General features: G+C 37.3%; 1 protein-coding gene across 6 annotated transcripts in view; it reads left to right on the forward strand.

Moving 5' to 3' along the window:
• Ubr3 (ubiquitin protein ligase E3 component n-recognin 3) overlaps positions 1–27597 on the forward strand; it is a 127200-nt gene that overhangs the window by 46851 nt on the left and 52752 nt on the right. For 3 of the 6 annotated variants that reach the window (XM_041631408.1, XM_041631410.1, XM_041631409.1), the window contains exons 11-26: positions 2664–2750; positions 5225–5290; positions 5383–5472; positions 6158–6286; positions 6892–6944; positions 7046–7179; positions 7509–7594; positions 8550–8691; positions 9484–9580; positions 13461–13602; positions 16090–16194; positions 17283–17456; positions 17623–17655; positions 19681–20144; positions 25075–25163; positions 27300–27449. In XM_041631408.1, the coding sequence (XP_041487342.1) occupies positions 2664–2750; positions 5225–5290; positions 5383–5472; positions 6158–6286; positions 6892–6944; positions 7046–7179; positions 7509–7594; positions 8550–8691; positions 9484–9580; positions 13461–13602; positions 16090–16194; positions 17283–17456; positions 17623–17655; positions 19681–20144; positions 25075–25163; positions 27300–27449 (2041 nt within the window). The remainder of the gene's footprint in view (positions 1–2663; positions 2751–5224; positions 5291–5382; positions 5473–6157; positions 6287–6891; positions 6945–7045; positions 7180–7508; positions 7595–8549; positions 8692–9483; positions 9581–13460; positions 13603–16089; positions 16195–17282; positions 17457–17622; positions 17656–19680; positions 20145–25074; positions 25164–27299; positions 27450–27597) is intronic. The other 3 variants (XM_041631411.1, XM_041631412.1, XM_041631413.1) reach the window with 1 other exon arrangement.

Genomic DNA, 27597 nt, shown 5'->3' on the forward strand with positions numbered 1-27597 from the left:
AGCATCAAGATGATACCAGATGCTGTGCTAGGCACTCTATCAATACTTTCATCCAACCCTCAGAGCATCTCTTAGGAAGTATCAGCCCTTTCCTTCAGAGATTAGACAACTTTCTTGGTTCACCCAGCTACAAGTAGAAGCTGAATCTGAAAGCATGTCTCTCTGATTTCAGAACCAGTGCTTTTTACCAAATTGTTGTTGTTTATTTTTCAGTGAGAATGGCCAGAGCTGTTTTTATCAGTCCTGACAGTTTTTAGAAATTGAAACTAGAACAAACAATTCTATTTAAAGTTAAGCATCCATTTTTTATCTACATTCTCCATTATAAAATATAAAAATAAAGGATTAAAAATTAAACAAGTTATGGTACATATAATTTATTGTCTTTGTATAATTGCTTCCATCTAGTGGCATATTTGGTTACTGCAGATTCAATGAATCTCTTTTTGATTCTTGGCACATACCACTACTTGCTAATGAGACCTAGTGCTAGACAGACATAGAGCATCTTTTTTTTTTTTTTTGGTTTTTCGAGACAGGGTTTCTCTGTAGCTTTGGTGCCCTTCCCGGAACTAGCTCTTGTAGCCCAGGCTGGCCTTGAACTCCCAGAGATCCGCCTGCCTCTGCCTCCCAAGTGCTGGGATTAAAGGCGTGCGCCACCACCGCCCGGCTGACATAGAGCATCTTACACGCATAATTTCGCTTGTATCTTCATGACTACTGGGAGGTAGGTTACGTTATGCCCATCTTACGGAGAAATTCAGACAGAATTATAGTTGCTTTTAGCAGATTATAAAATGATGAATATCAATCAGTATGTACACTAAGGTGGGGAATGTAGGTGGGAGGTTGAGAAGAGATCAACTGAACACAGTGTTGAAATACACTACGTTTGGAAATGGAATTAATAGGCCATCTTCAGAAGCACTCTTGGTGCCTTTGGCTAAGTTGTTCTGTGGTAGAGTTTTGTTTAGACACTCATGTAACAGTCTGTTCAGACTTTGAAAGTGGCATATTTGGTTTTCAAAGTTTCTTTTTCTTGAAAAATAAACCTTATTTCACACTTTATCTATTTTTGATTGACCGATTGGCTGATTGTTGGAGGGTTGAATGTGTACGAGTGCACCACAGGGTGGATGTGGAGATCAGGAGTTAGTTCTCTTCTTCCATGATTTGAGTCCTGGGTGGTGAACTCGGTCAGGCTTGGTGGCCATTGCCTTTACCTATGTACGGAACCATCTTCTTTCTGGACCTTCAGAGTTTCTTTATACATGAATTAACTTCCATTTTAGTTTGTTTAAGACAGATTATTTATTATTAACTTGTAAGTGTCATTAAATTTTTTTCAGTGAGATGGGGAGCAGAATGTGTAAGATAATATTTTTATAAAGATAAATCTTATACAGGATAGGTTGGGACAGAGTGAGACTGTTGGCAAGGTGACCAGATAAGTGATGTTTGGACTGGATGGTGGCAGCAAAATAGGCGAGGACCTATTGATAATGTCATGGAAGAAGTGACAGGACGTGGAGAAGAGCAAGGTAAAGGAGAAATGAAGACTGAATGGGGAGTGTGGTGTGGTGGATGCAGAGGTTCAGGAGTTCAAGGCCAGCCTGGGATGCGTGAGACTCTGTCTCAGGAAAAGAAAGGAAGGAGTGTAAGATTTGCCTGGTTTTGAAGGCATGGTGGTTTATATAGGCCGCTGTGGAGGTTGAGCCACGTGACTTAGATGCTTCATGCACATTTATGCCATACATTGCTTCCTGAAGTACATTTCATAATGGTCTTAGTTTAGTTAAATTTGCTGTTCTAGCCATTTTAATTATAAAATTCAGTTGTTAATAGTGTATTTTCAAAATTGTGCAACCACACTACACCAAATATAGAACATTGTCTTGTCCACCAAAATAACCATTTGCTTTCCAATTCTGACCTCCCAGTATCTTCCGGGAACTACACATACTTTTGGAGAGGAGGGGGAAGAGATTTTTATTCCAGTCCTTGCATATATAGTTCTTTTTTTAAACAAGAGCCTTCTTTAGAGTTACATTTTCATTTAACTTAAAACTTAACTGAGTGGATCCATTTTATTATAAGACATTGTAATTGCTTTTCACAGTTCTCATGCTTTAAATGGCTCACACCATTTCTTCTTCCAAACCAAAATATTACAGGCTAATTCTAGTACATATATATTGTAGCCTTCTTTTTATTGTCTGTAATAGCCATTGAAAATTGCTCTTTAACCATTTTCTGGTGATTTTTAGACATCACCATTATTTCTGTCTAGTACTTTTTCATCATCTACAAAGAGACTTTATTGAGTAATAGTAATAATAGCAATGAATTTGTAATATTTTGGGGGAGCCATTGAAATAGAACCTGCATTTAATTTATTTAAAGTTTTTTGCCAACTTTGCTTCAATTTCAAGAATATATAGAAGGCAGCATGTTGTATTCGGTAATTTACATAATTGTCATTGGTTGCTACTTTTAGTTTATGAAAGAATGGTTTCTTGAAACAGAAAATTTAGGTTATCTTGAAAATATACACATTTTACCCTTATATATGCAATGCTTATAATTATTATTACATGTAATTTAATGTTGAAAATATGCATGTTATGTACTATGAAATTTCGTAACTTTTTTTTGTTTTAAAGGAAACTCAAGAGTATACCCGAAATGTTGTAAGGTACTGCCTTGAAGCACTTCAGGATTGGTTTGATGCTATTAACTTTGTAGATGAGGTATGTTTATGTATATTTTGTATAAAAAATGCTTAAAATTTTGTTGTGCTGGAGATTGAATCCAGGACTCTGTGCACGCTAGACAAGTGCCACACTACTGAACTGCATCTCTAGCCTGTCTAGGTGTGGGTGTTTTTTGGCATATATAAAAGCATTTAAGGAAAAAGTATTAGATTTCATTTAACAATGAAAATTATGAGTATTTTTTATGGGGTTTAGAGTAGAAGAATTGGAATGGAAAAGGGATGTCTAGTCCTTTGACTGACATTTTGGAAATTGCAGAGTACTTTAATTGTGTTTGCTTATATCCTATTATCCTATAGGACAGAAACATAGTTTTTCCATTTTAAGTTTATATGTGTCATTTCTCAGGAGACAAAATTAGCTTCAGTTGAATAAGTAAAAGTGTTGTCATAAATGTGAATGGGGCAGAAGAAGTTAATGAAAAGTGTATTCCAGCTTTATTATTTGAGTAATGTTCTTGATAGAGAATGGAAGAATGAGCTGGAACCAAGGTGTGTTTTATTAATGATGAACAGAGCTGGCTCAGGGCACACTCTGTTGGCATTGAAGAAGTCACTCCTTTTATTAGAAGTAGCTCAGAACACACAATGCACAAGAAAGACCAGACAGTGCTCCCCAATTGCCCAACTCCCCAATTTAAGCTTTAACCTTGTACAGGTAGGACTCCAGTTGTGCATGTGTGTAAAGGTGGTGAATTCTTTTCTAAAATTAGTTTAGCGTACAAAAGTCATTGGCATCTTCATATATAGTTTGTTTTTCTGAAAAATATTTTAATACGGTAAGAAATTTAGAAAAGTTAGGAATACAAAGAACTTTCTTTTCTGAAATCCAAGCTACTGATTCTATCCCCATTTCTACTCAAAGCTTTAATATGCACTCACTGTAAGTTAGAATATTCACCTAATTTGTCTTAGTAGTTGATATATATATTTTGTGTGTGCGTGCGCACATACATACGTACATGCAAATCACACAAATGCCTGTGGATGTCACAATCAAGTTTGAGCGTCATTCCTTAGGAGCTGTCCACCTTGTTTTTGAGACAAGATCTCATTGTCAGGCTACTCAGCAAGTAGGCCAGCCTGATTGGATAGCTCTAGGATCTGCCTTCCTCTTCTCTTCCCAGTGCTGGGATTATAGGGAAGTAGCAGGATACCTGACATTTTTGACCTGAGTTCTGGGGAGCTGGAGTACAGTTCTCATGTACATTTTACTGTCTCTCCAGTTCTCACTGATGCTCCTCCTGGGGTTCAGTCACTTGGTGAATTTTGTTACCATATCTCAGATCTCTTTCTGAAACACTTAATGTTTCTTTATCTTTCCAGAGAGAGGCAGTTTGAAAGGCATAGATTAGTTGTCATCCCTCAAAAATAAAAAATAAATAAATAAATAAAAGGTTAGTTATCTTGTAGTGTAGTAGCCTCAGTTTAGGTTTGCCTCACGATTAAATTCAGATTTTATATATATATATATATATATATATATATATATATATATGTATTTCCAGGAACATCCCAGAAAGACTGTTGGAGGCTTTCACTGTGTCTAGTCTGATGGTCTGTGACGTGTCTCTCCCAGTGCTTTTCACTGTGATCACGCACTCGGTGTGATGGCTGCTGGGCTGCGTCAACTTGAAGTTCTTTTTCTCACTGTAGTAAGATCTTTTGTGAGGATACACCTTGAAACTATGCAAAAATTTCTATGTTCTTATTCAGTTTTCAGTTCACTAACCTATTTTTATATGGTAGGGGTTCATGATTTCTGTTTTACTCAGAGTGCTCTATCTGTTTGATGCTCGGATTGTTTCAGATAGTTGTATCGAAATTGATACCAGTGAGAGCCCCTTCAAGTTGGTTTCTGTGTCCACGTCCGTGCTCTATGTCCCTTCAGATGTTTTAGACTTCTTGTATAGTTCCCATTCCTTTCATGGAGTCAGCGTTTGTAAGGCTGTCTGGTGATTTCTCGTGGAGAAAAGTGTTTAGGAAGCAAGAGTTGGGTGTGGTTGTGTTCATGCTGTGGACTTTCCTTCGTCCTGGGGTTAACTAAGCAGTAGGAGTGTAGATAGGGTATAGATATATCGTCACCTGTCCTGGGGTTAACTAAGCAGTAGGAGTGTACATAGGGTATAGATATATCTTCACCTGTCCTGGGGTTAACTAAGCAGTAGGAGCGTAGATAGGGTATAGATATATCGTCACCTGTCTGTATTTTTATAGCTACATAAATAGTGACGAGGTCAAACTTACATTTTAACACCAAAGAACTGATTCTAATTTGGTATTTGTAACTTCAGAAGTTATTGCTGAGATGTTCTTTTCAAAGCTTCTAAGGTTTTAAGTGCTGATTAAAAACGAGTGTACGAGTTAATCTAGGTGGGACTCTGTCTACAATGTTAAAGCCTTGGAACTTGTGCTAAACATTCTTTGACTTGTGTGCTTTGTTTACTCCAGCCAGCACCTAACCAGGTTACCTTTCACCTGCCACTGCATCGTTATTATGCAATGTTTTTAAGCAAGGTGAGACTGTCAGTAACACATTCCTCTGTTGGTGTTGCTTGTAATTTGGGGAGAATATTGAATTACTAATGTTCTAATCATGGATTTTTTAGGCTGTGAAATGTCAAGAATTAGATTTGGATTCCCTTTTGCCGGATCAGGAGATGTTAATGAAACTAATGATTCATCCCCTCCAGATTCAAGTATGTATGCGGCTTCTAGAACTCTGTGAATGGGAGTTCTTGTAGTCTCGTCCTCTTTTAGGTGACGCTGACATGAAGAATTAAGTTCTAATAGAATAAGAACAGTTTCTAATCTGAGGTTTGATTTTAGTTCCAGTTATTTATGAGATTTTTTTTCGGTTGAATTTTGAGCCAAAATAGAGTGTATTCATCGACTTTGACCAATTATATTTGTTTTATGGTCATTCTTTAAGCATTATTTGTATATTTTGTAAGGCGAGAATTGAAGGAAAAATGGAATGAAAAATAAGTACTGAATTCTCAAAAAAGATTTTAGTGAAGTTACTATAAATGTATCCAGAAGCCTTAGTGAAAAATTAGCTCATTCTTAAATTTCAGTGATGAGAGCTATATAAAATATAGTCATTAGTTTGGATATTTAAAAATAAACCTACATAGTGGAACAGAGAGAGGCCAACCTGAGGAGCATAGTGAATTTGTGGTCAGCCTAGGCTATATAGTGAGACCCTATCCTAAATATAAAAGCAAAACTAAAACAAGCAAACGAAAAAGTGTATTTAAACTGAATAATGTTGGACAGAATGCTAAGCTCATATTATGATTAAGTCAACATTTTAAATAATTGCTTGATACAATATAATTTTACTGAATTTAGATGATATATTTTTAATTCACTTTTTGTTAGGCTAGTCTTGCTGAAATTCATAGCAACATGTGGGTACGAAATGGTCTGCAAATCAAAGGACAAGCCATGACCTATGTCCAGTCTCATTTCTGCAATTCCATGATTGATCCAGACATTTATTTATTACAGGTGAGCCACCTTGATATTCAGATGTTGTGCTTTATAAATGCCTTGATGTGCCTGGTATCTTAATTCACAGAAGTAACAGTGATGATGGGAGAAGTTAGTTTGTTGAGAAAAGAACATGTTACTTCAATTTCCCAAAGGAAGGATGCTGTACCATATGGACCACAAGGGAAGCATCACGTTTTAGTTAAGAGGCAGAAGCAGGAGGCTGGAGAAAGCCCAGGCAAGCACTGTTCTGAGGGTTTCTGTAGGAAAGACCAGATAGAATGGAGGAAGGAGTTTAAATAGTTGTGGCAGGCTTTACAGTGTAGGTGCTATACCTACTTGTGTCGCATGCAGCCTTAGATTCATTGAGGGCTTGGGAGACACTGTATTCACACGTGAGTTAGATGAACTGGGTGGATGCTTGTGGGGGACCGCATTCCTACATGGATTTTCTACTGTTGAGGAGTTAGGGATCCCCAGCTATCATTAGTATCTTTATTAGACCTCGATGCTTTTTCTGGTTTTGTGTGTCTTATGGCTTGTAGAAGAAAACAGAAAATTTAAAAACATGACTAAGAAGCAACACCAAATGTGAGAAATAAAGTTTTCCTTGTGTTTTAAAGGTCTGTGCTTCTAGACTTGATCCAGATTACTTTATATCGTCTGTCTTTGAAAGGTAAGCGTATGTATAGTAAGATAGGTATTAGGAGGTATTGGGAATTGAACTTAATTTTGTTTTATTCTCTAAAAGTGAATTTACAATATTTCTCCCTCTAGATTTAAGGTGGTGGACTTACTCACCATGGCTTCTCAGCACCACAATACCGTACTTGACGTGGAGCATGAGCGGTCCATGCTGGAGGGCGCACTCACCTTCCTTGTGATTCTTCTGAGTCTTCGCTTACACTTAGGTAAACCATCAATTGTGATATTAATGACTGTTTCCTTCTCTTCCCTAATCCTCTGTTAGTATCGGATTTATGGATGTGGATATATTTAAACATACCTTTAAAATCTTGACATGTACAATTCACACATGGTTTAGCATAATCTTTAAAAAGTTCTTTGCTTACAGGAACAGCAATATCAAGGCAGTGAAACTGCAGTTTGATTTGGGCTTTGTAGTTGTTACTCTGTATCTTAAGGCATTCCACATTTTATAGATCATTATAATAAAATATGTGATGAATTTTTTATAATGCATCTCTATATAGATTAATTCTGTTTTTAATAATTTTAGGAATGTCTGATGACGAGATTCTCAGGGCAGAGATGGTGGCCCAGCTGTGTATGAATGACAGGACACATAGCTCTTTGCTTGACCTCATATCCTTTAAAACTGTAATTTTGTGCTTGTGGTAAAAATTACTTTTATGGATTAAAAATGTCTCAATTTTTAAAGATTTTTTTTTTAACTTGAAAATATGAAAAAAAAAAAGGAGAAAAATCTTCGTTGTTTGCTGAAGGATATGTGTGGGCAGGTGGTAAGCGTTTGTCTCTTACTGTCTCTCGGGAAGATTTTTTAGACTTCATGTTGACCTCAGAACTGATAGTTTTGGACACAGGACCCAATCCTCTAAAACAGCATTAGGGAGAAGAAGCTGAGCATTTTGTAAATGGAACCTATGTCTTTTTTCCTTATGTAGCCAACCTGGGATGCATAGAGCTTAGAGAGAGTCTTTATAATTACCACTGGGGCTTTAAACATCCTGAAGATTTTTGTTAGAATTGGGTCTTGAATTTTCAAAGTTTATGGATTATCCTCTGCCTACTTGGTGTTGAACTCATTGTTTAGTAGTGGGTTTTTGAGACAGGGTTTCTCTATGTAGCTCTTACAGTCCTGAAACTTGCTCTGTAGACCAGGTTGGCCTCGAACTCATACAAATCCACCTGCCTCTGCCTCCTGAGTATTGGGATTAAATGTGTGTGCTACCACTGCCCTGCTTTTTCTGGATTTCTGAAGAAGGGTGCAGCATATTTATGCATTGGTGAAAATGGAAATAATTAAAATTGTTTTCCCTCTCATTCGATGTAGTTTGATGAATTTATTCAGGGGAAAGTATACTTGGGACTACTTCACTGTATAGTTTATTAACTAGCTCCTAGATTTAAATGATTGAAAAAGACATCATAATAAAGTTAATACTGATCGATTATGTGGCCCTCTTGTGGCCAACCTTATACATTACAGCTAGTCATTTTCTATTTTGGTAAAATTAGGAGTAATTTGCAGACTTTGAAGCTTGTCCTAGTTATTGTTTTTTCTTGACAAATGCATCATATCCCAGAAAATCCCAACCCCAAAAGTGGCATTATTCCTGGAAGTTACAGTTTTGAATCAGTTTTATCTACTGTAGCTGATTTTAAGGCTCCTGTTTTTGAACCTGGAGGCTCTATGCAACAAGGCATGTATACTCCTAAAGGTATGTTTACACATGTAAATAAATTCTTCCCTGTGTACACTGAAAGAAAATGCTTTTTGTGTATTTACTTATTTAGTGTGCATGCATGTTTGTAAGGGTGTGTGTATTCATGGAGCCAGAGGTCAGCTTTGAATGTGTTGTTTGTTCCTCCAGCTTTTCACCTTGTTCTTTGCAACAGCTCTCAGTGAAACCGGATCTCACTTCACAGGCCGATTGTTGGTTGAGGGCCCCAGAGATGTGCCTGTCCTCACCTCCTTAGCTCTGGGGTTGGAAGTGCATGCCACCTGGCCTTTTCATGTGTGTTCTTGGGTCGAACTCAGATCCCTGTTCTCTAAAACAAGAACTTTACTGACTTTACCCCTAATATAGTAACCTTTTATTAATTCAGGTTTGATATTCTTCTGCCAGATTTCTTATAAATGCATATTTTTTATATTTAACAGTGGTATTCCTTCCATTTTACTCTTTCTAATATGTACCTTACCAAGAAAATAAGAAAAAAAATACTTAAATTCAACAGCAATAATCTAAACTATATGGTGGGGCATTGTTATGTTATAAAACTTTTGCTTATTGAGGCTTGTAGAACCCAAGAGGACATTCCTAAGGTTGAAATTATGGTTTTTAACTTAGTAAAAGTAATCATAGCATCAAGATCTCATTAAGGCAATTTAATTAAATTTAACTTTCAATTTTTGAATTTAAAATTTTCTCAATGAATTTGATAAGTAATTTGAGTTTGATTTATTCCTAAGAAGTCAGATTTCTGTCTCTGCTTCTTCTGTCTAATAGCTGAAGTCTGGGATCAGGAATTTGACCCCGTCATGGTCATTCTTCGGACAGTTTACCGCCGGGATGTGCAATCTGCCATGGACAGATATACAGCCTTGTAAGTCTGAGGAGTTGGTTAATGTCATTATGGAAAAGTTTGTATTTCTATAGGAAAGTTTCCATTGTAACATATGATATGGTCTCATTAAAATATACTAAGAGAAAATGCTATCTAAAGGTTTTTAAAAAACAATTTTGCTGAGATTTATTTTCTCAAAATCTTTATAAAAATTTGATATAAAGCTAGGTGTAGTCTCCTATTAGGCAGTATCTAGTAAGTATTTGTCAGACAAGTAAAATTGAAAAGTTTGTGTTGAAAAATTGGAACATACCAGGCATGGCTACACACACCTTTAATCCTATCACTCAGGAGGCTGAGGTGGGCAGATTTCTGTGAATTTAAGGCTAGCCTGGTCTACATAGTCCTTTCAAGGATAGTCAGAACTATTATGGGATTCTGTCTCAAAGAACAAGCAAACCAAATCAAAAAAGAAAGAAAAAGTAAAAATTGAAAGATAAACCGGGCAGTGCTGGCAGCACTTGATCCCAGCACTCGGAGGCTGTGATCTTGAGGCCAGCTTGGTCTGCAAAGCAAGTTCCAGAAAATCCCTGTTTTGAAAAACAAAATACAACAAAATTAACAAAAATTAAAAGATGTAAAATTCAGAGGAAACATTTGCTAGGAAAATCTACAAGTTGTTATGACTTTCAATGATTATGAATGATAGCCATTTTGAATATATAAGAAGTAAGTATACAATAAATTTAATAGTCTATTACTTTGTAACTAATAGAAATTTATTATTAAGTTCATTAAACTAATAAAAATTTAATGAAAGTTCTATTTAATTATTTCACATACAGGCTGGAGCTATGGCTCAACACTGGCTGTTCTTCCAAAGGGCCTGGATTCAATTTCCAGCACCCATATGGCAGTTTGCAACTGTCTACAACTCCTGGGGATCTGACATCCTTATATAGACATCCATACAGACAAGATACCAATGCATATAAAATAGAATAAATAAATCATTAGAAAATTATTTCAGCCGGGCGGTGGTGGCGCACGCCTTTAATCCCAGCACTTGGGAGGCAGAGGCAGGCGGATCTCTGTGAGTTCGAGACCAGCCTGGTCTACAAGAGCTAGTTCCAGAACAGGCTCCAAAACCACAGAGAAACCCTGTCTCGAAAAACCAAAACCAAACCAAACCAAACCAAACCAAAACAAAACAAAAAAAGAAAAAAAAGAAAATTATTTCACACAGGGCCTTGGTGGCACACGTCTTTAATCCCAGCATTTGGGAGGCAGAGGCAGGCGAATCTCTGAGTTCAAGGCCAGCCTGGTCTAATTCTGGGAGCTAATTCTGGGACAGGCCCCAAAGCTACAGAGAAACCTTGTCTCAGACCAAAACAGAAAAAAAAAAATTCACATAAAAAGTTTGGTAGGGGGAAAATTTTATAGTGTCTATCTATTGTCACGTGTCAGGTACTTTGATAGGAAAGCAGTTGTCTGTCTGTCTGTCTCTTTCTTTTTTTTTTTTTTGATACAGGTTCTTTCTATGTAGAACAAGCTGGCTTCAAATTCAGAGATCCTTTGCCTCCAGAGTGCTGGGGTTAAAGGAATGCATTACCATGCTAGCTTTTCATATAATTCTGAGCGCTTCCTTTCCTTTCCTTTCCTTTCCTTTCCTTTCCTTTCCTTTCCTTTCCTTTCCTTCTCTCTCTCTCTCTCTCTCTCTTTCTTTCTATCTATTATTTTCTCTTTAAGAGCAGAATTCTCAAGCAGGCACAGTCTTGTCTCCAGGGAGTTTGGTTTTCCCTAATGACTGGTCGAGTTGCTGCTGACAACTGATCCCTACATCCTGATTTTCTTGACTCTGGTGTCATGGTTACTAGTGCAGAGAAACCTATTGGCACAAACTGACTTAGAACTTTTCTTGGAGGGATAATGTGTCCTTTAATCAATGTTCTGTCGTTAGCTGTTTAGGTCTAAGTAATTTCTTATTGATAACTACTTCATACAGTCACATAAAATCACATCTCCAAAGCGATTTTTAAACTATTATTTTCTACTTTCCTATTTTATTCTTTGTCTTTCCACATTTCTCCATTTGTCTCATTTTTGTCTTTTTAGTTCCTGCCCGTATATGTGCTCACCCTTGTAGGCATATCTGGAGGTCAGAGGTTGACATTAGTATGTTTTCTTTAATCATTTCTCCATCTTATTTGTTTATTTATTTTTTTTTATTTGATTTTTCGAGACAGGGTTTCTCTGTGGTTTTGGAGCCTGTCCTGGAACTAGCTCTTGTAGACCAGGCTGGTCTCAAACTCATAGAGATCTGCCTGCCTCTGCCTCCCGAGTGCTGGGATTAAAGGCGTGCGCCACCACCGCCCGGCTTTCCATCTTATTTTTTGAGATAGGATCACTCACTGAACTTAGACTGTTTTGTTGACCATCCCTTTGGGATCTGCTTATCTCTGCCCTCTAGTGCTGGAGTTACAAGAATGTGCTACCATTCCTGCTTTTATGTGGGTTATAGGATCCAAACTCAGGTTCTCATGTTGTGCAGCATGTGCTTTGCCCATTGGACCATCTTGTGCCTGCAGTTAGAGTGCAGCTCCTTTTGATGCTATGTTGATGATGTTTATTTTAGCTCTCCTTTCCCCCGGTATCTCTTGCCCCTGAGATATGTTATCTATTATTGTTCCATCTCTAGTTTCCAGGTCATGGGCATTCCTCAGATTCTGATATTTCTGGGTGCCCGTGAATAAGAGTTTTCATAAACTAGTTGTAGGTAGGTTTGTAAGAAGCCTTGTGTCAGGTTGTTTAGATTAGCCTTCTCAGAGAAGTATCTTTAAATATCTTCCCAGAGGTAATGGCCTCTTTCACATTAGTCTGTGAACCAAATGGGAGGGAGACAGTGTGCGATGGTTTATAAGAAAATGGCCCCCAAAGGGAGTGACACTATAAGGAGGTGTGGCCTTGTTGGAGGAAGATGTCTCTATGGGGATGGGCTTTCAGCTCTCTTGCTCAAGCTTCCCTCAGTTTGATAGTCAATTCACTTCCTGTTGTCTGCAAGAGGTAGCACTCTCAATTCCAGCACCTTGTCCACTGTGCTCCCCTTCATGCTCATAATGGACTGAACCCCTGAAACTGTAAGTAAGGCAAGGGTTGCCGTGGTCATGATGTTTCTTCACAGCAATAGAGACCCAAACTGAGACACAAGGCTTAGTGGTTTTGAATCAAATTTAAATCATGACTTTAATATTGTCTTCTCCCTAGCCCAAAAGACTTCAAAACTATTTCTACAGTATCAGTGACTACTGGTGACCCTTTCTTCTGACACCTCTAGTACACTTTCTCCTCTAGGACTCAGTGTGGGATCAGAATAATGTGCCTCTTTTTAACTGCTTTCCAGCCACTAGCAGTGGGAACACTTTGAGATGACTGATTTTTTTTTAATTTTTATTTTTTAATATATATATATTTATTTATTATGTATACAATAATACAGGCCAGAAGAGGACACCAGACCTCATTAAAGATGGTTGTAAGCCACAATGTGGTTGCTGGGAATTGAACTCAGGACCTTTGGAAGAGCAGGCAATGCTCTTAACCGCTGAGCCATCTCTCCAGCCCGAGATGACTGATTTTGTCAAGTGTTAGACGAGGAAATTGCTTTGCTATACGTTCTTTTTGTTAGTATTTTTATATTTATCTTTAGTTTTTAGCCTAGCTTTTTTGATAAACTTTTATCCAATAGGAAAGCAAAAATAATGTTCATTGTGTAGTGAATAAGTATCTAGCCTTTTAAAACATTCATGATCAATTAGTAATGTTTAGAAGATGTGATAGAAATTAATGTTTGTAAATCAGTTTAAACTGTAGTTTAAATTTGAGTCTATCATGACCTTTTGATTTTGTTTTATTTCTACAGTTTAAAACAGAGTGGGAAGTTCCCTGGCAATCCCTGGCCTCCTTATAAGAAAAGAACATCATTGCACCCCAGTTATAAAGGCCTCATGAGACTTCTGCACTGCAAAACTTTGCACATTGTACTCTTCACTCTGCTTTACAAGGTATAGTAGAATTTGATTAGAGTGACTTAGATTGTAATGTATTTTCATAATTTTCAAGTCAAAATGCTAAATGATAATATTTATATGAAAGTACCACTTATAAAGAGCAAAGTGTGTTTATAAATTTTTTACTGTGTGAGTATAGTTATGATTACATGTATTTGTTATAAAGCAGTTATACTTGTCTGTGGAAAATGTTTGTTTTCTTCAGCTTTACATTGGAGATTTTGTTATGGCTTCGGTCGAATGAGAAGTACTGTGGTTATAGGAATTATGTCGTGGACTAAGGGAACAAATAGCCAGCGAGCCTCCTGCTTGACAGACAGCATTGTGTGAACCATTGACCTTACTGTAGAGTGACTTTCTCTGCTCTTTACCTTTTGTAGGAACTTGACAAAGAAAACTTTCTATGTGGGTTCTTTAGAAACTTGAAACAGCTTCCATTTTCCTGTTACCTAGAATTTGTTTCATTTTTGGGGTGTTCTAGAAGTTGCATGAAATATGTTATGGAGGGGCTGGAGAGATGGCTCAGCGGTTAAGAGCATTGTCTGCTCTTCCAAAGATCCTGAGTTCAATTCCCAGCAACCACATGGTGGCTCACAACCATCTGTAATGAGGTCTTTTTTTTTTTTTTTGGAGACAGGGTTTCTCTGTGGCTTTGGAGCCTGTCCTGGAACTAGCTCTGTAGACCAGGCTAGTCTCGAACTCACAGAGATCCGCCTGCCTCTGCCTCCCGAGTGCTGGGATTAAAGGTGTGCGCCACCATTGCCCGGCCTGTAATGAGGTCTTGTGCCCTCTTCTGGCCTGCAGGCATACACACAGACAGAACATTGTATACATAATAAATAAATAAATATTTTTTTAAAAAAGAAATATGTTATGGAGAGAGTGTTGAACGTGTGTGTGTATAGGTATGTATATGTGTACAGACACATGTATACATATGTATACTCTGGGATTTATAATGATTTATAACTTATAACTGTATAAGAGATGAAAGCTCAGATAATCATACCTGGAGAATACTGCTCAAATACATAAGCATCTATAAAATAATAGGCATAGATGTTATATAATTAGAAATAAAGAAAATGTATAATTTTTATTCCTTCATTTGAAGAATGCATAACTTCTTCCAATTTTTATAAGTAAAAATGAAAAAATGACTTAAGGGTGAGGTTTACAAGAGACAATGAAGACACCCTCCTGTTTGTCAAATAGTAGGAAATCTGTCAGTGCATGTCTGCACTCTTAAGTTACAAAGAATTGGTTTTTTTCCCTTGTCCCCTCGTTTGGACCGTTCTTGTGAGGCTCAGCTTCCTTACCATCCTTTTCAGCTGACAGGGCTACTTCCTCACTGAATCCTTTCTTCTGTCCTTCCCCTCATTTGGTCACCTGCCTACTTATAATGAGGACAAGCTGCCGTGCCATCTTGTTCCTGTAGTAGTTTAGATATCTTTAGACGAATCACTGGCCTGTCACAATCCTTACATCCTGTAGACAATGAGTAAGGCCTGACCTGTGTGATCTATGTACAAGGTAGGGTTCATTGCGTTTTCCTTTTTCCATTCTTACCATGGAAAACATACACTGACTTACATATTTATATAGTCACATACAAAATTTAGAGGCCGAAAACGTTAAAGACAGAATTAATACTAATGATTTATATTGGATTTCAGCTGTTAGTCATATACAGTTGCATTTAAATGAGTGATGCTAGTTGGCTAACTCATTATTTGGCACCCTGTCTTCAGGAGAGTATCAGGAGATTATAATGTAAAGTGTTCTTGGTAATTTTTTTATTTATATTAGTGACTTTTGTGTCTGTTAAATGTGGTACTCTGTATTTAGGAAGTCTTCAAACTGCTATTTCCAGATACTGCATAATATTCCCAGGTAGGCCTGGACACTTGGCTCTGTGGTTAAGAGCATATCTGCTCTTGCAGAGGATGCTGAGAGTTTCCAGCACCCACATTGTACAGCTCATACCACCTGTGACTCCAGCCTCGGAGGATTCAATATATGACTCTGACCGATGGGAATATCTGCAGTTATATGCATACACACCCCATGCACATCATTAAAAATAAATCTAGCAAAAGCTCTATATAATCTTAGAGGAAACCTAGTGTTTTAGACTGTATTTTCACTAAGATTTGCATTTTTTTTAATAAACTATTTTTTTTAATTTATTTATTTAACTTTATTATGTTCGTTGGTGTGAAGGTGTCAGATCTCGTGGAACTGCATCTTCAGACAGTTGTGAGCTGCCATGTGGGTGCTGGGAATCGAACCCGGGTCCTCTGGAAGAGCAGTCAGTGCTCTTAACCGCTGAGCCATCTCTCCAGCCCCCAAGATTTGCATTTTTATATTTGATAATTATCTGATTGTGATTTTTGTTTGTAATAGATTGTTTTCATCTCTTTAACTGCAATATATAATGTGAAAAAGTTAATTATGAGGTGTTTTCTTCTTTTTTTCAAGATTCTAATGGATCATCAAAATCTGTCGGAACATGTACTGTGCATGGTGTTGTATCTGATTGAATTAGGGTTGGGAAACTCTGCTGAGGGTGATTCTGAGGAAGAGGTAAGCACCGCCTCTGTCTGTCTGCCATCAGGCAGTTCTTTTCAAGACAGGTTTCTCTGGGTAGCCCTGGCTGTCCTGGAACTCACTCTGTAGACCAGGCCTTGAACTCACAGAGATCCACCTGTCTCTGCCTCCCGAGTGTTGGAATTAAAGACATGCATTGCCACCACTAGGCTAACATTACCTTTGTTATGTATATGAACATTTGCCTGCATCTTTATCCATGCATCACTTACATGCAGTGCCCATGGAGGCTAGAAGAGGGCATCAGGTTCCCCAGAACTGGAGTTAGAGATGGTTGTGAGCTGCTAAAATGTGTTGGGAATTGAACCCAAGTTTTCTGGGAGAGCAGATGGTGCTCTTAACCACTGAACTATCTCTAGCTTTTAGTTTAGTTAGTTAGTTAGTTTATTTATTTATTTGTTTATTTATTTTGTATGCAGTGTTCTATCTGCATGTATGCCTGCATACCAGAAGAGGGCATCAGATTTCATCATAGATGGTAGTGAACCTCCATGTTGTTGCTGGAAATTAACTCAGGAACTCTGGAAGAGCAGCCAGTGCTCTTAATGCTTAAATTTGAAGACCTGACAAGGCGGTCCTATTCATCTATTTATTTAGCATCTGGGTGGGGTGTACGCCACAATGCTCACGTGCAGGTGGAGGACAGCTTGCAGGGTTTGGTTCTTTCCTTCTGCTATATGGGAGCTGGTGGTTTAACTTAGATTGTAGGGCTTGGCAGATAGTGTACCCGCTGAGACAACTCTCCGGCCTAAAAAAGCCTTTATTCTTAAAATATATATGGTTCTTTGAAGCTTTCCTCTAAACGGAATTACATTATATATGGAACTGTTGAAATTGAAGATTTAGTATTCAAATGAAAAACATTAAGAAAAGCTGTTTGTGTATTTTTTGGTATTATGGTGAGAACATCAATTATGAAGAAGCACTCACTGAGTTAGAACTTTATTGTATCTCAGACTCGAAGCGACAAGTTTCTGGTGTACACATATTTATTTATCCCATCCATCCATCCATCCATCCATCCATCTATCTATCTATTTATCATCTCTCTATTTATGTCTTAGGTATCAATGGGTGGACCAGAACGTTGTCATGACAGTTGGTTCCCTGGAAGTAACTTGGTATCAAATATGCGACACTTTATAAATTATGTCAGAGTGCGAGTCCCAGAGACTGCTCCTGAGTTGAAAAGGGACTCACTTGCCGGCACGAGCTCTGATGATTTGGGCTCTTTACAAGTAAGTTTAAAAGTGAGGGAAATGGAAAGGGAATGGTTTACATTATGCTGAGATATTGCATAGATAATCTATGGCATTCGGAAGGAAACGCTGGAAGTTGTCATCTATTTTCTGATATGTCTAAATATTGTTGCTTAACCAGTCTTTTTCCTTTAACCTGCTATAGAATTCCCGACGGCCTAAAGTTCTTCAAAGAGAGGTAGATGTGTATGATATTTGTATTAACTAGCAGCCTGACTAATTGGAAATGAGGGGAAAAAAACCCCACTAGAATATGTGTGTGTGTGTGTGTGTGTGTGTGTATATATGATTAATATAATAAAATTTAAAACATTTCTTTAATGTTTTTTACTTTTAATAAAGTTATTTATATTTAATTTCAAATAAGTTTATGTTACTGATTAAAAATGCAGAGTGGTTAGTAGCAAAGTTTTCTTGCTAGTGTTAAAAGTATTCTGGACCAGTGACAAGTGTCCCACTTGGCTCTGCTTCCATTAGCACTGCAGTTGTTTTACTAACCCCTTACAGATGACTGACTAGACTGTTCCCTAAGCCAAAACAAATGCAATACTGGCAGCATGGCCATCAAAAGATTGTGTTTTTTTTTTTTTTTTTTTAAGGGGGCGCTTTTGTGGCAATTAACTGAAACAGGCCCATAAATACTTGTATCCTGTATTTTGTGTTTAGGAATTCATTGTGAAAAGCAGCTCTTTGCATGATGCTTAATTAATCTTTAAAAATAAAATAAGAAGTGGGTCTGGAGAGAAGGCGCAGCAGTTAAGAGCACTAGTGTCCCTTCCAGGGACCTGGGCTCTATACCAACACCCACATGACTACTCACAAGTGCCTGTAACTCCAGTCCCAAGTACCAGACATGCATACAGCCATAGCACCATAGCATATGACATGCCAAATAATTAAGTAGTATTTTCCTGTAAACTAGGTGTTCTGTGAGTGGAGAGAGAGAACTGAATTCAATGATTTTTTTGTGTCAAGTCTATTTGTTCGTCTATTTTTTTGCTTTTAGCAACATGTTTTTGTTGTGAATACTATGAAGGTTTTAATTAAAAACTTGAAACCTCTGTCTGAGGCTCTTTTGCTTCTAATGTTACAAAATACTTTTAAAATCTTGGATGTAGGGGCTGGAGAGATGGCTCAGAGGTTAAGAGCATTGCCTGCTCTTCCAAAGGTCCTGAGTTCAATTCCCAGCAACCACATGGTGGCTCACAACCATCTGTAATGGGATCTGGTGCCCTCTTCTGGCCTGCAGCATACACACAGACAGAATATTGTATACATAATAAATAAATAAATATTTAAAAAAAATCTTGGGATGTAAAGCAAACATTGGATACTATAATTTGACTTAGAAAAGCATACTTCTTATGCTCATTTTAGAAAAGTGAACAAAATTCATTAAACTGATAACTTCATTAAAAAATGATTTCTAAGAGGCCTGATGTGTGTTTGCTTTAGCAAAAAGGCTGTTTAAGAGACAAATTATTGAGATGAACACTTGACTAAAAATGTCTATTCAGATAACATATGGTGATATGCTGTTTGAAGCAAATTAATTTATTACTTTATCCTTACATTTCAGTTTTATAACTTGAAATCTGTAATTTTCTGAAATTAATTTTCACTGTAGATTTACTGTCTTAAAAAAATACGAAGAAAGCCAGGCGGTAGTGGCGCGTGCCTTAAATCCCAACACCCAGGTGGCAGAGTCAGATAGATCTCTGTGGGTTCAAGGACAGGCAGGGCTACACAGAGAAACCCTGTCTCAACAAACAAAAAAGCAAAAACAAAAAATAACAAAAAGAAAAGAAAAAGAAAAGCAACTTTTCTTATTATGTGAAAGCTGTAGCAGGTTTTCCGACGTGAATAAAGAATTTCTTGATGGCTGGTGGATAATACAGAAGCTTCCTTATTGAGAAACTTAGTTTTTAAGTTTTTTGTTTTGGTAATATGGCTGCAGGTGTGGCACAAGCTTTGTTTGTTTGTTTTTTTTTTTGTGGAACGTAGAGTCAGGCAGTTGCACTGAGGTGACTGGTGACCTCCTTTTCCTCATCACTGTCCCCTTTAAAGCGGGGCTGTATCTATTTGAGAAAAAAATGAAAGAAACACATTTATCTGCTGGAGAGATCTTTGGAAAAATACAGAAAAATACAGTAGAATTGGTATTGAGTAATTCTTTTTTCTGTTTCCTTATCTTTACTGGTAGAATTCCGGTACAGCTCAAGTTTTCAGCTTAGTAGCAGAACGCAGAAAGAAATTTCAGGAGATCATCAACAGAAGCAGCAGTGAAGCCAATCAGGCGATCCGGCCGCCCTACACTCCAAAGAAATGGTCAGCTCCTGGTTCCTCTCCCCCATTAACCACGGCCATTTTGGAAATTAAGGAAAGCATATTGTCTTTGCTAATCAAACTTCACCACAAACTCTCAGGAAAGCAAAACTCTTACTATCCTCCATGGCTTGATGACATAGAAGTTTTAATACAACCAGAAATTCCTAAATACAATCATGGGGATGGTGTAACTGCAGTAGAAAGAATTTTGCTAAAATCTGCAATGCAAAGCAGAATGAACAAACGCATCATTGAAGAGATATGCAGAAAAGTAACTCCTCCTGTGCCACCCAAAAAAATCACTGCAGCAGAGAAGAAGACTCTGGACAAGGAGGAAAGGTATTTTTATTTTTAGTGTCTTAAATCTGTATTGTACAGTTGATGACTTGGGTTTTTCTGTTTCTCAGTCATTCAGGGCTCATGACTTGGCTGGTTCAGTTACAACTTTACTTGGTAAAGTAAGTGATTGAACATAGCCTGTGCTAGTGTGTGTGGTGCTCAGTTCTTTGGGAGGTAAAAACATGAGTGTTGCTGGCCCAGTGTTAAATTACTGTTGAAAGTTGGAAGCCTCTTCAGAAACATTGCTAATACTGTTATTGCTGTGTCACCTCAGAATTCTCTTGTAACTTTAACTAAAAATAGAAGTATTTTAGATAAGTTTTTATAAAAACTTTATTTTGTGTATGTACATGTGTGCATATTTGCATGTCAACACACATATCATAGTGTGCACGTGGAGGTCAGAGAACAGCTTTTGGAAATCTGTTCCCCTTTTCCATCTTGTATGTCCTGGGGGCTGAACTCAGGTCATCAGGCTTGCTTGCAAGGGTCTTTCCTGCTGAGCCATCTCACCAGCCCTTAAGTATTTCTTGAAATAGAAATCAAACTATTTGACTTTTTGGTACTTGTGTTTATTGCTATATGATTATCAATTAGTAGAGAAAGCAATGTTTCTTAAAATTTTCTTTTGCCAATTTTTGTTTCCTAATTTTTCAAAGGTAAATTTAAATTAGATTTATTCTTTTTATGTGTAAGTGTTTTTCCCGAATGTATGTTTGGTACATATGAAAGTCAGAAGAAGTTATCAGGATATCAGATCCCCTGGAAATTGAGTTGCAGGATTATATATATAGCCCAAGGCAACATTCCCAGGGAATAGTGGTGCCCACTGTGGGCTGGACCATCCTACATCAGTTAACAATCAAGACAATTCCCTGCAATATGGCAATAGGCCAGTGTATTCTGGGCAATCCCTCAACTCAGGCTCCCTCTCAGTTGACTCTGGACTATGTAAAATTGATAGTTACAGCTGACTAGTACAAGTGGCATTAAAGAAGATAGAAGAGGCCAGAAAGGAAAACCTGTATCAAGATTGTCTGGTGTTATGAATTTGGCAGTCCTGTGTGATTTGCTAGTTATGAAGAATGGGAAGGCTCCTGTGATAACTGTATGAGAAGCCATTTTAGTCACAAAGTACAACTGGAAGTCTTGGCCAGTTTTCATAATTTGCTACTTCAGTGTCCTCAACTTTAAGAATAATTCTGAAATGTACTAAATCTGTCAGAATTGTCATTTGTTAATGGTCTTTAATTTACATGTTTACCTAATTTAGAAAAGCAATAATGTAGTTTTTTAAATGCTGGTTTCACAGAAAGCTGATAAACACATTAAACCAAGACTCATGTATTTTACATGCATGGGTATTTGGATGACTGTATACCATGTGTGTGCCTGGTACCTGTGGAGGTGAGAAGAGGGTGCTGGCTACCCTGAAACAAATTACAGATGGTTGTGAGCTGCCACATGGTGGTTGGGAACCAAACCCAGATCCTCTGCAAGATCAGTGAATGCTCTTAGCTACTGAGCCACCCTTTCAGCACCCGAGAAATGCATTTTGATTTTAGTTATACCAGAGATTCTCTTATATTTGATATGCAGATTTACTTTTGGTATATTGTTTTGTTGGCATATACTTAGAAGTGAGATGTAGATTGGCATTAATGAAAAAAAAACTCCTGAGACTTTAGAGCTCACCTAGTGCTGGTGAAAGAGACCACCCATGGATTAATCAAAGTTACTGTCTATCAGAACATTTCTGCATCGCTCGTGGAGTGCTTCGACTGTCCACACAATGAACAGTTCTTCTCTGAGGATACACTTAGATTTTTATGGGCTTTCATTTCAAAGTAATGTTAAATGTAGAGAGATGGATTAAGGACAGTACCAGGAACTTGCTGAAGGTTTCAGAGTAAGTTGCTGGTGTGTTACCCTCCACACTGGGATACTTCAGTGTGTAGTGCCTAGGGGTAAAAGCCCTTTTTTATATAATCAAGGTAGAACTACAAGATTAAGGAATTAACCTTGTATTTAAGTATGATTACATTATAAGATCCCATGTTTAAACAGTTGTTCAAAGTTTCTCATCAAAGAAACATCCACTTCATAATTGCTCATTGAATTTAGTTGTTGAATCTTTTTTTTAAATATTTACTTATTTATTATGTATACAATATTATGTCTGTGTGTATGTCTGCAGGTCAGAAGAGGGCACCAGACCCCATTACAGATGGTTGTGAGCCACCATGTGGTTGCTGGGAATTGAACTCAGGACCTTTGGAAGAGCAGGCAATGCTCTTAACCTCTGAGTCATCTCTCCAGCCCTCTGAATCTTTTTTTTTTTAATCTCTTTTAAAGTGGAACAGTTTCTCCATCTTTCCTTTATTTTCATGATTTTGAATCTCTGAAGGCTTAGGACAGTGGTTGATTTTAGACTACCTCACCGTGGGCTAGTCTGCCATTGGCAGGAGTATCAGTGAGATATTGCTGCTTCCACCAGGCCACTTGACTTATGTTTGTTTTGTTAGTAGTGTTTACAATTGACTGCTGGTTAGGGAGCTGCTTGCCAGACTTCTGCACTGTTTATGCTACTCCTTTGTAATGAGTACATCATTTAAAGTAGGGTGATTCTTTGAGAGTCTCTAATTTCTCATTTATCACCTTTGAAGGTACTATTTATTTTCATTAGTCATGGGTTCATGAAGTTCTTGCTTTAGTTTGAGTTATCATCTACCTGATGTATTCTGATGATTAAATGTTCTAGATTTAGCCACTAAGAGTTCCTAAATGGTAAGATCTTTATCCCTTTTGATCAGTTCTTTTTTTTTTTTTTTTTTTTTTTTTGGATTTTTCGAGACAGGGTTTCTCCGTGGCTTTTGGTTCCTGTCCTGGAACTAGCTCTTCTAGACCAGGCTGGCCTCGAACTCACAGAGATCCGCCTGCCTCTGCCTCCCGAGTGCTGGGATTAAAGGCGTGCACCACCACCGCCCGGCTTGATCAGTTCTTATCATGCCTTGAACATACTCCTTTTTGTAGGCAGAATAATCTTCCAGGCTAATCTTGCACTTGAAGCCAGCCATTTCCTGTGGAGTTTTCGTTGCTTTTTACTAGAGAATGGGATTTAGAAACTTAATCCTTGTTCTTTTTCTAATGAAATATAGCTATTTTCATGTGTTCTTAGTGAAGAGAACTAGAAAAATATATGTGTGTGTCTTTTTTTTTTTGGCATTAGAGGCTGAAGAGAAAAGACGTTGTTGCTATTTTTTACCTGTTCTTATGCATTCAAAACTATCCTCTCCAACATGAGCTGTCACTTGTGTGATTGATCTTAGCCATTCTGATGGGTGTAAGAAGGAATCTCAGAGTTATTTTGATTTGCATTTCCCTGATAGCTAAGGATGTTGAACTTTTCTTTTTTTTTTTTTTATTTGATTTTTCGAGACAGGGTTTCTCCATAACTTTTGGTTCCTGTCCTGGAACTAGCTCTTGTAGACCAGGCTGGCCTCGAACTCACAGAGACCTGCCTGCCTCTGCCTCCAGAGTGCTGGGATTAAAGGCTTGCGCCACCACCGCCCGGCTTGAACATTTCTTTAAGTGCCTCTCATCCATTTGAGTTTCCTCTAATTGAGAATTCTATTTAGATCTGTACTCCTCTTTTTAATTGGGTTTGTTGTTTTTTGGATACCTAATTTCTTGAGTTATTTATGTATTTTGGAAATTAGTCCTCTGTTAGATGGGGAGTTGGTATAAATCTTCCATTTGATAAGCTGTCGTTTTGTCCTATTGATGATATCCTTTTCCTTACAGAAGCTTTTCAGTTTCATTTCTTGAGGTTCCATTTATTAATTGTTGATCTTAGTGCCTTTGCTATTGGTGTTCTGTTCAGAAGGTTGTTTCCTGGGCCAAGGCATTCAAGGCTCTTCTCCACTTCCTCTTCTATCAGATTCAGCATATTTGGTTTTCTTTTGAGGTCTTGGATCCACTTGGACTTGAGTTTTATGCAGGGTGATAAATATGGACTTTTTCACGTTCTTCTACATGCAGATGCCCAGTTTGACCAGCATAATTTTGTTGAAGATTCTGTCTTTTTTCCAGTGTGTATTTTTGTCTTCTCTATCAAAACTCAGATGCACATAGGTGTGTAGATTTATGTCTTGGTCTTCAATCAGTTCCATTAATCAGCATGGCTGTTTTTATGCCAATAACATGTGGTTTTTATTGTTGTAACTCTGTAGTACAACTTGAAATCAGGGATGGTAGGACATCCTGCAATTCTTTTATTGTTCAGGATTGTTTTAGCTATCCTGGGCATTTTGTTTTTCCATTTGAAGTTGACAATTGCCCTTTCAAGATCTGTAAGGAATTGTGTTGGAATTTTTATGGGAATTGTGTTGAATCTGTTGTTTTTGGAAAGATGGCCATTTTTACTATATTAATAAATTAATTTTTAGTACATTAAACCTGATCCATGAGCATGGGAGAGTTTTCCATCTTCTCCAGTTTCTTTCTTCAAAGATTTGAAGTTCTTGTCATACAGGTCTTTCACTTGCTTGATTAGTGTTATTCCAAGATATTTTATATTATTTGAGGCTGTTGTGAAAGGTGTTTCCATGATTTCTTTCTCAGTCTGTTTGTCATTTATATAGGAGGGCTACTGATTTTTTTTTTTGAGTTAATCTTGTACCCACTCACTTCGTTGAAAGTGTTTACCAGCTGTCAGAGTTCCCTGGTAGGACGTTTAGGATTTTCTGTCTACCCCATTGTTTCATACTGTAGGTACTGCTTTAGTTTTGCTTATGCAAACAGAGACATTTAAATCTTACATTGATAATTCATATGTAATATAGAAAACAGGTTGTTCTTGATTGCGTGGCCACCAATCAGTAGATTAGTGTTGAGCACACTATGTACTCACAACTTCATTTCTCTTTAGGCGACAAAAGGCTAGAGAAAGGCAGCAGAAATTGCTCGCAGAGTTTGCCTCACGACAGAAAAGCTTTATGGAAACTGCAATGGATGTTGGTAAGTCAGAATTTTAGCTTGAAACTCTCACAATTAGTTCTTATTTATAGGAATAGTTTGATTTAAACTCTCAGCAGCTCTAAATATATATATATATATTATAGATAATTTACAGTCTTTATTTAAACAGTAGAGAAATGGAGGGATTGGAATAATTCTTAATTATGGTGTGTGCACATGGGTACAGGTGAGCCGGAACCACAGCACATGTGGAGGTCAGAAGACAGCTGTGTGGAGTCAGTTTTCTACTTCTATCATGCACATTCTGGGCATGGAACTTAGGTGGTCAGGCTTGGGGGAAATACCCTTCTTACCCACTGCACCGGCTTGTCTGCCTCGGATCAGGTCTTTATTATAGCCATTGTGTTGTAGAACAAAGGCAGTTGTTAGGAAGAGCCCTCTCTGTGCTCTGTAAATCTGTCCCTCACGTGTGTCAGGTCTGTCAGTAAGTATTTGATGATTTATTTTGGTGTTGTTCTCTGATGTTAGCCTAAGATCCTTGTAATGATTTCTAAGAACACTTTTGGGTGTCTCTTTGTTTCATCACATTGATATTTTGAAAAATCATGCACACCTTTTAATTCGTATTGGCTTTAGGATTTTTATTTTTTTTTATTTTTATTTATTTATTTATTTATTTATTTATTTATTATGTATACAATCGTCTGTCTGTGTGTATGTCTGCAGGCCAGAAGAGGGAACCAGACCTCATTACAGATGGTTGTGAGCCACCATGTGGTTGCCGGGAATTGAACTCAGGACCTTTGGAAGAGCAGGCGTTGCTCTTAACCACTGAGCCATCTCTCCAGCCCCTTTAGGATTTTTATAATGATAAGGAATACCATTTTCCTATATGGTGGTAGAACTATGAATAGTCTTTTAAAAAATATATTTATGCTTACCCTTCCTTCTTCCCTTTCCTTTTCCTATAATATTTCCTTCGCTACTTTCAGATTATCATCTTTAAGTTTATCATTTCCTGAATATATGAGAAAATACCTAATGATTATCTTTCTGTGTCTGCTGGTGTGTCTTAATTCCTTGTTGTTTATGATATATTAACAGATCATTGTTATTTTCTGTATTCTCTTTATTAATATATAAGAATATACAATGATTTCCTTATATAAACATTGATGATTGATGACTATTACTGAATATTACTGAAATAGAGATTTAGGAAGCAGTTTTTCCTCCATTATCCCCTACTACTACCAATTTTCAAAGAGTTGCCATCTTAGAAATATTAATTATTTAATATTCTTTATTAATATATAAGAATATACAATTATTTCCTTATATAAACATTGATGACTATTACTGAAATAGAGAATTAGGAAGCAGTTTTCCCTCCATTATCCCCTACTACTACCAATTTTCAAAGAGTTGCCATCTTATAAATTTCTTTACTTCCTAATCTCAAAATAAATTGAAACTAATGATTTATTTGTTCCTTAAAAATTTAATTAAATGGGGCTGGAGAGATGGCTCAGTGGTTAAGAGCACTGGCTGCTCTTCTAGAGGTCCTGAGTTCAATTCCCAGCAACCACATGATAGCTCACACCTATCTGTAATGAGATCTGGTGCCCTCTTCTGGCCAGCAGACAAACATGCAGGCACAACATTGTATTCATAATAAATAAATAATTTTTAAAAATATAATTAAAATTTTCTCTTACATAGATTTAAAATTTTTTAATGTATGTATATGAATGCTCTATTTGCATGCATGCCTTCATGACAGAAGAGATCATCAGATTATAGATGGCTATGAGCCACCACATGGTTGTTGGGAATTGAACTTAGGACCTCTGTAAGAACAGTCATTGCTCTTCACTGCTGAGCCATCTCTCCAGCCCCTTACATAGATGTTTTTGTTTCTGTTTTTTAGTGTCAATTTTTATCTGTAATTGGTACAACATAAAAAATATTGAATCATAGATTACTCAAAGTTGTTTTTATCACTTCACATTTGTGGTCTTAGAGTTAACATTTTACTTGAATAAGAGTCTCAGTAGTTGTGTTATGATGCAACTTTGTTAGTATTTGACTTGAAAAGTATTTGAAGTAGGTCTTTGGGAATAAGGGTTTATTGAAAGGGACTTTTCTTGTAAGAGTTATGGCTTTCCTTTCCAGAGTCTCCTGAGAACGAGAGTCCTATGGAAATTGCCGCAGCAGAGCCACAAGTGTCTGAGGCTGTGTACGACTGTGTTATCTGTGGACAGAGTGGGCCTTCTTCTGAGGACAGACCTGCAGGACTGGTTGTACTGTTGCAAGCATCATCAGGTGAAGTCAAATAAACTTTTAATAGAAACATTGTAGACAGTGGCATCCAGAACAAGCTCTTAGTACGAGATGAGAGCTAGTGATAGAATTCCGCTTTCTTGTTCACTGTTCTAGAATCTACAAACCTCCCACATCTATCATGGTTCGC

Source organism: Microtus oregoni, unplaced genomic scaffold, assembly GCF_018167655.1.
Source record: "Microtus oregoni isolate MIOR12 unplaced genomic scaffold, Mior012 000037F_ref0000500, whole genome shotgun sequence".
Lineage (NCBI taxonomy): Eukaryota > Metazoa > Chordata > Mammalia > Rodentia > Cricetidae > Microtus > Microtus oregoni.